Source organism: Lycium barbarum, chromosome 7, assembly GCF_019175385.1.
Source record: "Lycium barbarum isolate Lr01 chromosome 7, ASM1917538v2, whole genome shotgun sequence".
NCBI classification, from domain to species: Eukaryota; Viridiplantae; Streptophyta; class Magnoliopsida; order Solanales; family Solanaceae; genus Lycium; species Lycium barbarum.
This window is the reverse complement of record NC_083343.1, coordinates 16,255,740-16,271,068: the sequence shown is the minus strand read 5'-3', so window position 1 is coordinate 16,271,068 and position 15,329 is coordinate 16,255,740. Positions and strand designations below refer to the sequence as shown.

Sequence of the window (15,329 nt, the reverse complement as noted above, 5' to 3'; positions counted from 1 at the left end):
GCTGGTCATGTCAAATACGCAAGATGTGTTTATTAAGCTTAAACAAAAATGAATAAACTTTACTAAAACATACGTATTTTGTGAACCTGGTGAATTAAACATACATATTTTGTGAACTCGGTGAATAAATGTATTTGTGGATTCATGATGTCACATTTTACTGTATTTTTTCCAAACTTCAGATTTATTTGACAATATATGGAACTAAGTACATCAAACATATGGAACATAAAACCCCTGAGATTTCTTTGGTTAAATGATAATTATCCAACATAAGTCAAAATACATCTAAAAACATCAGATTGTTTGCTGTAATGAAAAAAAGGACAAAAAACATTGAATGCACAAATAGTATTTATCAAACATCAATTGCATCTACAGTGTCGTAATCGATTGCTGGCCTAATCGGTCTTGGTGGAACTTCATTATCACTCTCTGTTTTGTCAGCAACCTTGCCTTCAGTGTAGTCCCATAAGAGTGCACCGTATCTCATACGTTGCATGTGTGCATCAATGACATCTGGAATCCTTTCACCCGATGTCAAATACTCAGCATACGCTGCCACGAAGACACCACAGTCCCTAAAAAAAAAAACAGATAAGAACTTATATTAGAAAATATATGTTTCAAGTTCTAAATAAGGTATCTCAAGTTCAAACAACTCGTGTATTTTAGAAGAATAATAAATTGATATGATATATCATGTATTTGATACACTATGATATTTTTAAAAATATATGTCTACAACTTACGTGCTACCAGCAGTTTGATGCGGCAGATTATCAACATAGACAACTTCAAGGATATCGATCTGTCCCTTATCCGCATATGTTGGGTCTTTCACCAAATCTATGCTTTTTTGATTTACATAGAATCTAGCCAGATGTAGGAAATGTGACAGAAGTGTAGCAAGCTTTTTTATTTCATTCCTAACAACTGCGTTGTGCCCAGCTGATTGATACGAGTTGTAAACATACAGACGCCTGTACATTTAAAAAAAAAGGAATTCAGCGGTAAAATAATGAATGAAACACTAATGATAAAATATTTAATTCATCATTAAAAATACCTGTCCTTGAATGAAAGGATTACCAATAACCAATGATTTTCTTCTTGTATATTCATCGGTATTAGCACGTTGTCAACCGTATGCCACGGGACATTGGCAATAAGTCTGTGGCCCTTAACATACTCAATCAATACTTGCTCTTCATTTGCCACATTTGTCTGGGTTTCAACATTGCGATATGCGTGGTGGACCACATCAATTCTCTGCTTGAATAGGCAGTCAACAGTGGTGAAGCTGAAATTGTTCCTTTTATCATACTTTCCTTTCTTCCGAAAGTAATAGAAAATGACGTCAATGTGCTAGAATTGTCAAAAATACATCAATTAGATCACATTCAAATACATAAAAACATTTTCGTAACAAAATGTGGATTTCATTGCTGATAAAAATCACCTCGTCATTCCAAAGCTGACCATCCATCGATAACAGGTAAAACCAGTTCTTATCATTGACAATTGTGATGCCAAAATTGAATTTGACTCCATTGTCAAAAACTGCCATTTTTTTTTTGTAATGGTCTTCGTAGTTCTTTCTGCGGCAACAAAGCAAACAAATACATCAACTTATTCACAAAAATCATGCGGGGTCACTATATGTAATACTGGGATAAAAACATACTTGCTATCGTGCCTCACAAGCAGACCGTTTCGAAGCCAAATACGGTATTCATCCACCATCTGTACATCAAGTGGACCAGTAATGGGATCTTGCTGGAATGGATATTTTTTATCAAACACATGAACATGATCCTTTCCCGAACTACTACTTGTGTATTTGGTCTTTAAACATTAACAGTTGCGTATTAAAAAAACAAACAAGTAAATTAAAAATTAGATATATACCAAAATCTGTCACAAACGGTGAAGACTTGTATTTACTGGGGCGTGTAGCTCGTGTGACTGATGGATGTAACATGATTTCTTTCCCTGGGGTTTGGCTTGGTAAATACTCATCAGGCAACAACCACTGAGACAACGGCTGCGCGTTACAAACTGCTGCCTGGGGTTCCTCTAAGACAGTTGAGCTGGTGTTTTCCTTAGTTTTTTCCTCATGAACTTGTTCGTTAGTCATTTCTGATTCTGCTATATTTGCTAGCACCTGTGCGATCATCTACTCAAAAAAATACAAAAAGAAACATTATTCAATCACTTGTATGATACATTTTAAAAAAGAAAAAATGGTTGAATCAGAATTCGTTTATTTCGAACCTCGAAATTATTTGAATCATCAGAACATTTTTGCTCTTCCACAGTATGTTTCCCCGAGCGTTCAACCGAAGTCTTTGGTTCTCCTGAAAGATCACCTCCTTCTGCAATCTCTTCGGTTGAAGCTTCCATCGTATCGCCGCTCTCTTTGCCAATATCAACTTGAATATCCGGTGCAAGACCCTTTTCCTTAAAAAAAAAAAAAAACAGGCCAAAAGCCTATAAAAATACATGAATCTAATAGATAAAAAACTATATTAAATACATAAATACATGAGAAAATATTTGTTGATGATGTCCAAAAGCAGTAAACAAAAACATAAGGAAAACAGTGAACAGTCATGCTGTCAAACAAACAGTACACAAAAAAATACATGACACTACTGTTTTCATATTAATATCAAATACATAATGTTTTAAAGTCCAGTAGATCCCAAATTTTCATCATACCTGAATTATATTTTTTTTAAAATAACATATAAAAATGAGTAAAAATATACCTCTGTTGGATCAGCCGGACGTTCAACCGAAGTCTTCGGTTCTCCTGAAAGATCACCTCCTTCCGCAATCTCTTCGGTTGAAGCTTTCAGCATATCGCCGCTGTCATTGCCAATGCCGATTTGAATATCCGGTGCAAGACCCTTCTCCTTATAAAAAACACAAGCCAAAGTATATAAAATTACATGAATCTAATAGATAAAAAAATAATATTAAATACATAAATACATGAGAAACTATTTGTTGAAGATGTCCAACATCAGCAAACAAATACATAAGGAAAACAGTGAACAGTCATGCTGTCAAACAAACAGTACCCAAAAAATACATGACACTACTGTTTTTCATATCAATATCAAATACATAATATTTTAAAGTCCAGTAGATCCCAAATTTTCATCATGTCTGCATTATCTTTTATTAAAAATAACATATAAAAATGTGTAAAAAATGATAAATACATTAAAAAAAAATATACCTCTGTTGGACGCACATCACCCGTATCAGTCTCCATGTGAATATCGTCGCCATGGTCCATGTAATCATCATCTTGTTGATGTATGTTGCCATCATGTAAAGGAACATGAGTTTCACTGTCATCATCCTAAAAAAAAATGATGTATTTGTTAGATATATATGATTCCTAATTCACACTGAAGGCAATCATTTGAATATGTATTTATTGATTTTGTTTTACCTTTTCTGAGTTTTGTTTCCCTTTGACATGTTCCAAAACCTTTTCGAAATTTTTATCAATAATTTTGCGAAGATCCTTGAGCTCAGTAAAAACAACCTTGAATTCAGCAAGCACCTAAATGGTAAAAACAACAAATTCATTGTAAAAATCTTCATTTGTTGTAGTTTGATGAATATCAAAATAAAATTAAAAAACTTACTTCCTGCTTAAATTGTTTAAGTTCTTGTCTCAAACTTGTGAAGTCAACTGATTTGCTGGTGGATACGTCGTCAACAGAAACGCGGTGGACACTTGGAGCAGCTTTTTCTTTTTCCTTTGATTGAACCGGCTTATCTACCACCGAAGCAGATTTTTTAGATGATTGTCCAACTGTAGATTTTTTTGGGATTGTGGTTGGTGACTTTTGAACAAGCAATGCTGCCGTCGACATCTTCCTAGGCTTCTTGTGCGATGGAGATTTTGAAGCATCGTTCTTTTGAGTTTTCTTGGCAGCGGCAACATGGGGAGGTGTTGTGGTAAAATCTGCATATTCATTTTCCTCCTCTTGGTGTGTTTGGGGTGGTGGTGCAAGTCTGTTGACCAGGTATGCACGCAGACCAAGCTTCTCAACCTCTAACATGGTCGGAACAATGTTGTTGAATTTACAACAAATGTCCTGCACATAATATATTGTGAACTGTCAGTTTAGAACCTCTCTGTATTTTACAAATACACAGGAGACCGAAAGTCCTGAAAAATACCTCTCTGTATTTTACAAATACACAGCAGCTAAAAATACACAAAATGCACGTGTAAAAAACTAGTTGATAGGCATATATTTAATGTAAGTATTTTACCTCACCGTTCTTAAACATGCCCAACATCAAGTGGTTAACAAATGGCTTTTGGTTCACTGTTCTCCAATTAAACATTCTTGGGATTCGGCTTCCGGTTTTAACCATTAAATTAGGGTCAACATTATAGCAGCACTCATATATCCACACTTGCATAGCAAAAGGGAAACCCCGTAGACAATAAAACTGCTTCGGCTTGTCCATCTTGTGGTGAATACTCTTAATCAAATCATCAAATGCTTCCTTACCCCATGTATATTCATTGTACTGTTCACTCTCCACCAAGTCAAAATGATGTCTTGGGACTGTGACGTTCCTCTTTTCACTTGAAAGTATGTAATTATGAATGAAATACAGGATCGCAATCTTTACACCATCTTCATCTGCGTTATCACCAACACCCCAATCCTTGTCTTCAAAGCACTTATTTAAAGTCATCTTTAAAACACTATTACCAGAACCACCGAAATATTCATCCAACAATCTGTTAGGACCCTCGTCAAAAACAACTTCATCCCCGTAACACTTCAAACCAGTAATTAAAGCAAATTCAAAAAGACCGAATGTCAATTCCGTCCCATTAATATCGATAACAAACGCATCTCTATTACCACGCTTCAACTCCCTAACCATAAAACACCTAAATAACTGACCCTGCACCTCGGTGTCAACTTGCATCTGCATATATTGTCCAAAAACAGTTTTGGAAAATAGCTTGAGTTGTCTATCAGTCAGTTTGTCCTTCAACTCATCTTTAATGTTATGGTTCATATATGAAGCATAACGTATCGGTAGAGTGGGGGGACGTTTAACCAGGAATTTGGAGGCCTGAAAGTTTGAATATAATGGCAACACATGAGATACAAAAATACATACGAATGCTATCCCATATGAATTGTTCATATCAATAAATACATGCAAACAAAAAACAGTTATTAAGATGTTTAGCCGACAAAAGTTGAACAAATACACCTTTTATCTGACACATACACATTCCTGCTTTTTAAAACATACATAACCTGTTATTAATTTGAAAAAATACACAAATGTGAGGAATTACAAATACATGATACATAGATTGATATTTTGATAACAAAAATGGTTAGTGAAATACATGACACAGTTGTATGTATTTTTCATATACAAAACTAATTCAAACAATACAAAAATACATACGAACGCTATCCCCTCTATTAATGAATTGTTCAGATCAATAAATACATGAAACTATACTTACGGATGCGGTCAAAAATACATGAATCATTAACCGAATTTGGGCAACATGTAAAATACAATTTTATTCACAAATATATATATATATAATGAAAAAATACCTGCTTGTTCATAGTTAATTGTTGTTCTCCGGTATCTGTCTCTACAACATTCTTCCCTTTGCTACTATAAGCAACATCAGATGTTTTTCTCCTCTTTGTGGCAGTATCAAAATCATTTTTTTTTTCAAATTAACAGTTGAAGGATTTTTTATTCTAGCAGGATCATGGATTTTCTTAGATCTCCTTTCAGCAACCAATTTCTCAGCAGAAGCTGCATCAACATCATATTGTTGCTGAGAAATACCCAAATCAAAAGAAGGGGAATCTAAATTTTGAAGAGTATGTGGGATACCTCTTGTAACCCTACCAGATATGCTTTCATCCGCCATTAATTGATGTTTTTCACTACTCAAAATAGGAAACCCTAAGCATTGAAAGTTAAATTTTTTGAAAAAAGTCAATAATATTGAATTAAATTGACCAAAATACACAAAATAATGAAAATTTACACAAATACATAGCCACCCACGAATCTCGGCACAATAAATTGTAGTGGAATCGTGCTTCACTACAAAAAAAGGCTCCATTTGCGGGGGTTAAATTCACACATTGCGGCGGTTGTTAACCCCCGCTATCCGCTGTAGCAGTGGTCCACAAAAGCCCCCCAATTCTGGTCGCCGCAAACATTTTGCGGAGGTTGTTTTCCTGGCCGCTGCAACACAATTACGGCGGTTGTGTGATGTATTTAGCGGCGGTTATGACCTCCACAATTGCTATTTAATTTGTTTATTAAAAAATGTTCTGGGGGTTAAAACCCCCACAATTCATTTATTTAGCAGGGGTTACAACCTCTGAAAGCTTGAATACATTTCACCAGCTAGCCATTGTTAGCAATGCTATTCTGATACCTTTTTTTTGGGACAATTATTACTCCAAAACTGATTGAGAATATATCAATATAATGAAGCATCAATTTATTATTCAAATTGTTAACTAAAATCAAGTAACATCAATGTATTATTAAGCCATATTGACATTAACATAAAGCAAGTATTATCATTAGTCTCAAACCTAATATTAAACACATTCACTCCAACATCAGTATCCTCATTAGTCTCAAAAACTAACATTAAACACATCCACTCAGACCACTAATCATAAAGGATCTGCTACGTCCATTCAATCAACTACCATACTTAATTGTCTAATACAATTGCACGGAACTTCATTGGTTGCCATTACGATTACTGCCACCAAATGATCTTCTTACGTCCGTGGGTGAAGCGTGTCCACTAGCTGCATCACTTGACTACAAAAAAGAATTTAAAATAACTAATGATCAAATCCTCATAATCAGAGATATAATTGTTCATGCTACTTATGTTTGAATCAATAGCTCTAACAGACAGTCCTCCTGATTCATTGATAAAAAGAGAGCATTATTTTTCTTGGCACTGATTCAAGTGATATTTTACAAAGTATAAGGGCATTACAATAATCTATAATCTTCCATGACAAATACACACTACATATATTTGAGACACAACTGTCCTCATTAAGCTCATTTCCCTTTCAACTTCTGCCAACTTCTGCAAAGTTCCCAAATATATATAGTAAATCTTAACTTTCCTCCTAATTTCTACAAAACCCCTCTGAATCTTTTGTAACCTTAACTATATACTATCCATTTTTAGTCCATGTTAATTTTCACAGGTGAAGAGAAATTAATTAAGAGAATCAAATTATGGGGTTGAAAAATGGGTCCAGTTTTTGGCTGATTTCCTGAGGCGGTGCGGTGTCTACTTAACCTTCAAATCTTGTCCAAAATTCAAACCATCTAAAACAATAAAAAGGATGTCCATATCAACAAAATCTTTGTCCTATTATTGAAGGGACACAGAGTATCATCCATCAATAAAGTAGCTATCAAAAAATGTACCTTTATATTTGTTGTCTAGATCCAGATTCCCTAGGTATCCATTCTTGAAGAATGACAATAAAAATAGAGCATAACTACTGACATTATCATCTTAACAGAAAAAGGTACATAGAAGTAACTATTTCAGGTTCCAACAAGTCTACAATGAAGGGATTATAGTTTGAGATTAATCTAGGATGTGAGTAAGTTACATTTCAAAGTTAACAATCTTACCGTTGAAGGAGGAGTAGTAGAAACAAAGATCCCAGCAAATTCTTCAGGTATTCTCCCTTCTTTCCTTATCATATACATCTTGAAAGCGCTCATCATTTCAGTGTGAGCATTCATCAGAAAATTGAGGTTGTCTTGGCTTTTGTTGTGAGCACTCAACATCTGATTGTACTTCTCTTGCCATTGAGAAGAACATGAACCATTATTGTAACTTGAAGCACTCAAATCACTATAACGGGGTCTTGTTTGTTTAAAAGCTCTACTTGGGACAGCTCCTAATCCCAAGCACCTTACCCGTCCGGAATGCTCTTTTCCTAGTACCTTTCCGACGACATCATTTGGCGAAATCTCGGACTCATTTGTGGTGCTTTGAGTCATGGCTTGCTCAATTTTTTCCTAAACACAGCACACACGATTAACTCAAGTACCAGTTGACAAGATAAAAATAAATTAAAGGAGATTTTTTAGACTCCCTGGCCTTGTTTTTCCAAACCTTCTTATTGCATCATAATTCCTCACTTCTACTTGATCAAAAAGAAAAAATTCCTCACTTCTACTCACTGCTTTGCCAACCATTTTCCCTATCTTAACATTTACCCTAATGATGGTTGCAAGCATTCTGGTATGAGCTTACTACATTTTCTCATTTTAACACTCAACTAAAGTTTGGAACTATTCTGGTTAAAACCAAGAACAGACAGTTTTCCAAACTCTAATATCATTAAGGTCCTTGTAAATGTATTCATTTTTGGACAAGGTCCTCATAAATGTACTCATATTGTCAAGAATCATGTCAAACTATATCTACATAGATTACAGTAAGAACTATCCACTTGAAAGATGATTTGAAGAAATTTACTGAATCCACAATTACATAAAAACTTACACATATCTCTTTTGCTGCCTCATTAACATATGATCCATCTTCATTCCTATGAGTAGCAAGATAAAGTTGACCTCGTCCAGGATTTTGTCCGCTATTAGCCATCTATAAATAGAAAAATCAAAGCCACAATAACTTAACTAACTAGGAACAGATTCTAGTTTCACTCAAGTAATCCAAAATGAAGAAAAAACATTCACCATTTCAGCCCTTCTTCTGGAGTTGGGTTTGGAGCCACCGATGTGTGAAATGGTTTGTGTCTTCCGAATTTCAGCATTTCTTTTGCACATTTCCTTACAAAAAGATACTCAAAAGTTAAGATATATAAACAAATAGCCATATAATTACACATACCAATTGAAGCATTTAAATAAATACCCTTGTTTTTTCTTTAAGGCGGTAATCAACATAAGAAATCCATTGATCCCGTGGAATCCCATCTGGAACTTTATTAATTGCCTCAGCTCTTATCTGATCTCTGCTCTTAAGTGGGTCATCAATTGCATTAAACAACTTTAGCCTTCTTGCACCCCACTTCTTACACATCGAACTATATGCATATCGCCTTGCATTTGACTCGCTGGTCCTAAAACAAAATCGCGGCTGCAAGAATAAAAGAAATGGTTAGCTTATCTATTATATGCAAATATACAGTCCACTTTTTCTTTTCTGTTAAATGTGATTATTTGTTGTAAAGACATCAACTGTCGAGATTTCCCCGAATGAGATGTGTGATTGTTTACTCTTACAGACTTTTAGGAGGAGGACACTGTTCAGTATATTATCCCCTACATCTGTACATGGAATATCAATTTCTGTGCTTCATGAATATTCCTGTTCTAGTTGAATTATCGTAAGGAGGATTACTAAAGAGGTCTTCAGATTGCAACTTCTGAAAACACCCTTATGAGTTAAAGAAAGAAAAGGATTTAGGTTTTTCTATGTCACAAACAATTCCTAAAGCAATAACCAAATCACGGGTGATTAGTTATGATTAAATAGAAGAAAAGAGGAAATTAAGCCTCATTATAGCCTATACCTTTATAAATTGATCAAAGCAATTGTTGAAGTATGCTGCAGGTAAATCCGACCATTTTTCAAAGTGAACTGGAAATATGGAGCTGTCTTTTGCTAAAATTCCACAAAAACCTGCAAAAATGCCTTGTCCTTCGCCAATAGGAGAATCTAAGTCGTCAAAATCAACCACAATACGTTCTCCATTAGATAGATTGAACACGTCCGTTTTCTTCAGTTTGAGTTTCTTGATAGCTCTCTGTGAATCTGAAAAGATAAAAACCCGAAATTCAGAAATCACAATCAAATAACATTTGGGTAATCATTTGTTCTTACCATCAAGAACTTTAGTAGAAGACAAGCTCATTTAAAGAAGCTTCAAGATTGCGCATGTTTACCTCACAATCTAATTTGTACTAAACTAAAGAGGTTCTCTTTACTGAATGAAATATTAACATTAGTGGTAGGTTTACCCAACACGCCACCTATACGTGTGGACTGTATCAATCTGCTTGACGATTAGCCGAGATATACACAGTTGATCCAAACACCACCGTCATTAACCAAAAGCAGAAATGACTTGTTGTAATGATTTGGTTCTTATTGACCGAGTAGTTATCCATCTTACACTACTTTAACAGGTATCTTGCTAATATCTTGGACCTTCGTGATTCTAGAATTACCACAATTGTTTTATTACTTTGGACGAGTAATAATGCATCTAATGTCCAATTTTCTGTCATTTTCAACAGCATGGAAGCTAAACCATCTGCAGCATAACCAATTTTGCCAGTCCCACCCCCACAGCAGCGAGAAGAAGAAAGAAGAAAGAATAAGAATAAGGCGGAGGAGGAAGAAAGAAGAAGTAAGAAGCAGAAATTACCAATTGCATCTACCGTCCAATGTGACATAGACTCACGTCCACTAGACTTTTTAGGTGGTTTCGACTGTGACGCAGTTTGAATTGATGGAATCGGCTGCGTTGTGGTTTGACCTGATGGAATCGGCTGCGTTGTGGTTTGACCTGATGGAATCGGCTGCGTTGTGGTCTGAACTGATGGAGTTGGCTGTGCTGAATCCTGAACTGAAGGAGTCCGCCGTGGTATCGGTTGAAGAAATGAAGTCGGCCGTTGTTGACGAAGATTCTGATTCAGTAGTTGATGAGGTAATGGTGTATCATGAAAATGTGAAGGTTCTGATTTAGTTGCTGATGAAGATTGTACTGCACCTCATGAAGTAGATGCTGAGTGAACTGAGTTCTGTACGTTCTCGTAACGCTTGGGCTTCGGCATATCTGCAAGCAATAAAAGTAGATGAAACACACACATAGCTAGTTGATTAACAAAAACATATCCAGGGTTAAAAATACTGACCAGGATATTCAGCAAATTTTGGTAAGATCTGGAAAAAAAAATTAAAGAATGCAAGGTTTTTGGGACAATTTTCTGATTTATAAATGGAGATTGCAGCTAAATTACCAATAAGAACTAAGGAACGAATTGAAAAACTACTACTGATTTGGCATTGAACTAAGGAGCTTAATTCCTATTCAGACATATGCTCCTCTATTGCAACTGGGACATTTTCATAATCAACATCAAAAAATTGATCAAAATCTTGTTGTTGGTATGGCTCATTCTCGTACATTTCTCCTTCATCAAGCTCTCCCATGTCAAACAAATCTCTTGGCTTTAAATGTACAACCACACTCCATCCTTCATCAGTTTCATCATCAACATAATAGACCATATTTGCTTGAGATGCTTCAATATAAGGATCATGATCCTCACGATCGCCAGTGTGAATCAATCTAGAAAAATTGACACAATTAAAATTCCAAGCATCTCTTTTGAACCCTCTACTCCGAGTAGTGTCAGCCCATTGATATTTAAAGAGACAAACCCTGAATCGACCATAATAATTAAGCTCAATAATATCTTCCACCTTCCCATAATATGGCAAGTCAGCTTGCCTCGCATATCTATCAGCATTAGATGCAATACACGAGGTGCCAGAGGTAAGGAAAACTCCACTGTTTTGAGTTTTCGATCCTTGTTCTCTAGACAAAGTCCGAAATTTGAATCCATTAATGTTATAAGCAGTGAACCTTCTTGCATTTGTCATCGGACCCCGTGCTAAAAACTCCAAATCAGTAGAGATTGTATTGGCTATATCCGGATTCATAATCTAAATAAACAAAATTAGTTTTGTCAAATAAAAAATTCAGACAAGAAACTTAATTAAGAATAGACAAACATTTGACTACCATTCACTTACTCTCTTTAGAAACCAATCAGGAAACTCCTTATTAACTCTCTTTTCTATTTCTGTTGGCAAAAGTTTTCGACGACCTCTTGAACTCCTTCTTATGTGATCTCTAAATTCACTACGAAGGAGTTGACTGTATCAATTTAAATCACTTTACTCTAATGTTTTTGTCAGAATTCAAATAAATTTATATTTCTTACTCAATAAACGGCTTTACTGCTGCACAATTAAGTAACACATATTGATGAGCTTGAGTCTTCTCCAGTTGAGTCAACGGGAAATTTGAGCCTCCGACAGGTTTACCTTGTGGAGGGAACAAAGATGATTCCTCAGGATCCATGTTATGATTTGGTTCATCATTTACACGTTTAGGCCTATTTACTCTCGACTCCATATCCTCAAAATAATGAGAATAAAGAGTCAGAGCTTCTTCAACTATGTAACCTTCAGCTATGGAACCTTCTGGTTGTGATTTATTCCCTACAAGGGACTTGAAATGGCCTAACAATCTATAACCAAAGCAAGAAGATATTAGAAAAAGCATTTACTTCGAAAGAAAGAATTTTGAATGTCAAATATTTACCTTTCAACAAAATACATCCACCGATAATGTACCGGACCACCTTTCATTACTTCATTCACTAGATGGACAGTTAAATGAACCATTACAGTAAAAAAGGATATAGGGAACAATATCTCTAAGTGGCAAAGTGTGAGTACAATCCGATCTTGTAGCTTTTCAAGGTCCGAGAGGCTCAAGGTTTTCGAACAAAGTTGTCTAAAAAATGAAGAAAGCTCTACTAAGGTTGCAACAACCTGGTTTGGAAGCACATTTAGAATTGCTATGGGCAATAATTGCTCCATAATTATGTGACAATCGTGAGTCTTTAATCCAAATATCCTCTTATTATCCAGATCAATACCACTAGAAATATTACTTGAGTAACCATCCGGCACAGAGACATTCTTTAAAATTTTGAGAAAGGCAAGTCTCTTATTAACTGGAATGGTAAATGCAGCAAGCCAACAATTCTCATTCTCGTCTGGCCATAGATCGCGCCTTATACCCATATCTTGTAGATCTTTTCGAGCATTAACATGATCCTTTGATTTATGTTTATCATTTAGCAAAGAGTATATAACATTGTCAAACACATTCTTCTCAATGTGCATAACATCTAAATTATGGCGTAACAAGTTGAATTCCCAATATGAAAGATTGAAGAATATGCTTTTTTTTCTCCATTGTTGAGTTACATTTTCCCCAACATTTCTTTGTCTATTTCTTTTTCTTATATTATTCAACTCTACTGGTCTTCCAAATGTAACATCAATTTCCTTCACTTGTTGTAAAATGTCTGATCCGGATAACTTTCTTGGCGGGTTCCTCTCCTCCACATTGCCAAAAAAATGATGTCTCATCAATCTAAATTTATGATTTCCTACCAAAAACCGGCGATGACCTATAAAGCACCATTTTTTACTGTGACGAAGTCGACAAGGTTTTGTGTCAAAATTGCAAGACGGACATGCAAAACCAGTATGTGTGTTCCAACCGGATAAAATATCAAGTCCGGGAAAGTCACTGATTGTCCACATAAGAGTTGCTCGCATTCTAAACATTTCATTCTTTGATGAATCAAAAGTTTCCACACCTTCACACCATAACTCATTCAACTCCTTAACAAGGGGTTATAGGTATACATCTATATTATTCCCTGCCGTACGTGGACCTGGAATGATCATTGATAGGATCAAATTTGGTTGCTTCGTACACAACCAAGGTGGCAAGTTATATGGAATCAAAATCACTGGCCAAATGCTATAAGTAGTACTCATCGTCCCAAAAGGATTAAAACCATCACTAGCCAGGCCTAAACGAACATTTCGAGGATCAGAAGCAAATTCAGGAAAAGTAGTATCAAACCTCTTCCACGCCTCACCATCTCTAGGATGCCTCATGATTCCATCTCCATTACTATTATTTGCATGCCATCGCATCTGCTCTGCAATCTTAGAGCACATGAACAATCTTTGCAATCTTGGTTTTAGCGGAAAGTAACGTAATATTTTTGCAGGCATTTTCTTTTGCTTCTTCTTTTTAGCAGGCACATGATTAGTGTTGCTCTTCCTGTTAGGCTTCCATCTAGAGACGTGACAATGCTTACATGTTTCCTCATCAGCATCATCTTCCCAGTACAACATGCAGTCATTCGGACAAGCATCTATCTTGATATAATCAAGAGAAAGCTTTTTTATGGTTTTATTGGCCTCGTAGAAAGAATTAGGGATCCTTGCAAACTCAAATGCATCCCTAAGTAGATCTAGAATCATAGTCATTCCCTTGTCACTTAGCCCAGACGAACACTTTATGTGATACAACTTTAACAAAAACTCTAGCTTTGAGTACTTGGACCCTTCAAATAATTCTTCACTTCCATCTCTAAGCAACTCAAAAAAATCTTTGTTATTTGAAGGCGTATCATTTAACATTTCTTCTTCTCCAACTACTTGTGATGGATCTACATCAATGTGCTTATGCCTTGAGCCCTGAAATGCTTCATTAATTAATAATTCTATAGGATTTTCAGGAGGCAATGTATCTGGGATAATCTCCATATTTCTGGAGTTTTGCAATAGATCTGTTTCCCCTTGCATAACCCAAGTGACATAATTTTGAGGGAATGGCTTGTCGATCAAATGATTGTACACTATATTTCTAGTCTGCCACTTCTCATTCCCACATTTAGGACACGGACATTTTATTTTATTTCTTACAACTCCGTTCGTAAATGAAAAATCTAGAAATTGATTCAACCCAATAAAATATTTAGTTGTGGTTCTAGGCATTCCAATCCAAGATTTATCTATCGGGGAGTACTGGTTTATAACCTTTCAACAAGTGAAACTGATGAACAAAAATCAGATTTTTGAGAAGAAGAGTTGAATATAACCTACAGAATTTCATGCGAAAGAACAGTTTAGTAACCTAATTTATGGATATAGCATAACAGAACAATATTTGTGCTTGTTTATAAATTATCATGTATTAGTCGAGACAGAATTGCACATCAGAAACCCAATACAAACAAGTTTGTTGTTTGGTTTGAAGCGATTAATGAAACAAAAAGCTGATAACTGAGAAGTAGGAAGTATACAACAAACAAGTAGTAGAGGCAGAATTTAAACTAGTCATCATCTTTTGGTTGACCAGAGATTAGAACTAGTCATCATCATGAGTTGTCTAGCCAAAATTATACAAGCATACGTGAGATAGCCAAAATTATACAAGCATACGTGAGATAGCCAAAATTTGCTGCTTTACTTCAGAAATAAAACTTTACAAACTAGTCCAGTTAATTCCATTGTCTAATAACACAACTATCTAAGTAGATTCACACACAAATCTAAACTAAATTTCCAATTTCTCCATAGATAA

General features: G+C 35.4%; 3 protein-coding genes across 3 annotated transcripts; all 3 read right to left on the bottom strand.

The window, feature by feature from the left end:
- Positions 1–358: 358 nt before the first annotated feature.
- LOC132601329 (uncharacterized) lies at positions 359–5,965 on the bottom strand. The gene is made up of 14 exons (XM_060314428.1): positions 5,771–5,965; positions 5,637–5,729; positions 4,306–5,130; positions 3,669–4,124; positions 3,470–3,583; positions 3,251–3,376; positions 2,775–2,963; positions 2,278–2,463; positions 1,970–2,179; positions 1,688–1,848; positions 1,463–1,601; positions 1,070–1,368; positions 753–983; positions 359–581 (listed from the first exon to the last, which is right to left on the bottom strand). The coding sequence occupies exons 1-14, from the start codon at positions 5,963–5,965 to the stop codon at positions 359–361; spliced, it is 3,447 nt and encodes a 1,148-aa protein (XP_060170411.1).
- Positions 5,966–6,581: 616 nt separating this feature from the next.
- On the bottom strand, positions 6,582–10,911 carry LOC132602177 (uncharacterized). The gene is made up of 7 exons (XM_060315160.1): positions 10,506–10,911; positions 9,648–9,889; positions 8,987–9,211; positions 8,809–8,901; positions 8,612–8,713; positions 7,729–8,121; positions 6,582–6,885 (listed from the first exon to the last, which is right to left on the bottom strand). The coding sequence occupies exons 1-7, from the start codon at positions 10,531–10,533 to the stop codon at positions 6,802–6,804; spliced, it is 1,167 nt and encodes a 388-aa protein (XP_060171143.1). The 5' UTR covers positions 10,534–10,911; the 3' UTR covers positions 6,582–6,801.
- A 256-nt stretch (positions 10,912–11,167) lies between these two features.
- On the bottom strand, positions 11,168–13,504 carry LOC132601328 (uncharacterized). Its single transcript, XM_060314427.1, has 4 exons — positions 12,474–13,504; positions 12,091–12,399; positions 11,900–12,023; positions 11,168–11,809 (listed from the first exon to the last, which is right to left on the bottom strand). Exons 1-4 carry the CDS (start codon positions 13,502–13,504, stop codon positions 11,168–11,170), a joined length of 2,106 nt encoding a protein of 701 aa, XP_060170410.1.
- Positions 13,505–15,329: the final 1,825 nt, after the last annotated feature.

Excerpts from the sequence above, each read along its gene's own strand:
- LOC132602177 (XM_060315160.1), bottom strand. The coding sequence starts at position 10,533 with ATGTCACATTGGACGGTAGATGCAATTG. Across the intron at positions 8,714-8,808 it reads CCAGAAGAAGGGCTGAAATG|ATGGCTAATAGCGGACAAAA; the intron begins GTGAATGTTTTT and ends TTCTATTTATAG. Across the intron at positions 8,122-8,611 it reads AGGCAGCAAAAGAGATATGT|GAAAAAATTGAGCAAGCCAT; the intron begins GTAAGTTTTTAT and ends TGCTGTGTTTAG.
- LOC132601329 (XM_060314428.1), bottom strand. The coding sequence starts at position 5,965 with ATGGCGGATGAAAGCATATCTGGTAGGGTTACAAGAGGTATCCCACAT. Across the intron at positions 5,131-5,636 it reads AATTAACTATGAACAAGCAG|GCCTCCAAATTCCTGGTTAA; the intron begins GTATTTTTTCAT and ends TCAAACTTTCAG. Across the intron at positions 984-1,069 it reads ATCCTTTCATTCAAGGACAG|GCGTCTGTATGTTTACAACT; the intron begins GTATTTTTAATG and ends TTAAATGTACAG.
- LOC132601328 (XM_060314427.1), bottom strand. The coding sequence starts at position 13,504 with ATGCGAGCAACTCTTATGTGGACAATCAGTGACTTTCCCGGACTTGAT. Across the intron at positions 12,024-12,090 it reads GCAGTAAAGCCGTTTATTGA|TCAACTCCTTCGTAGTGAAT; the intron begins GTAAGAAATATA and ends AAATTGATACAG. Across the intron at positions 11,810-11,899 it reads CTGATTGGTTTCTAAAGAGA|ATTATGAATCCGGATATAGC; the intron begins GTAAGTGAATGG and ends TTGTTTATTTAG.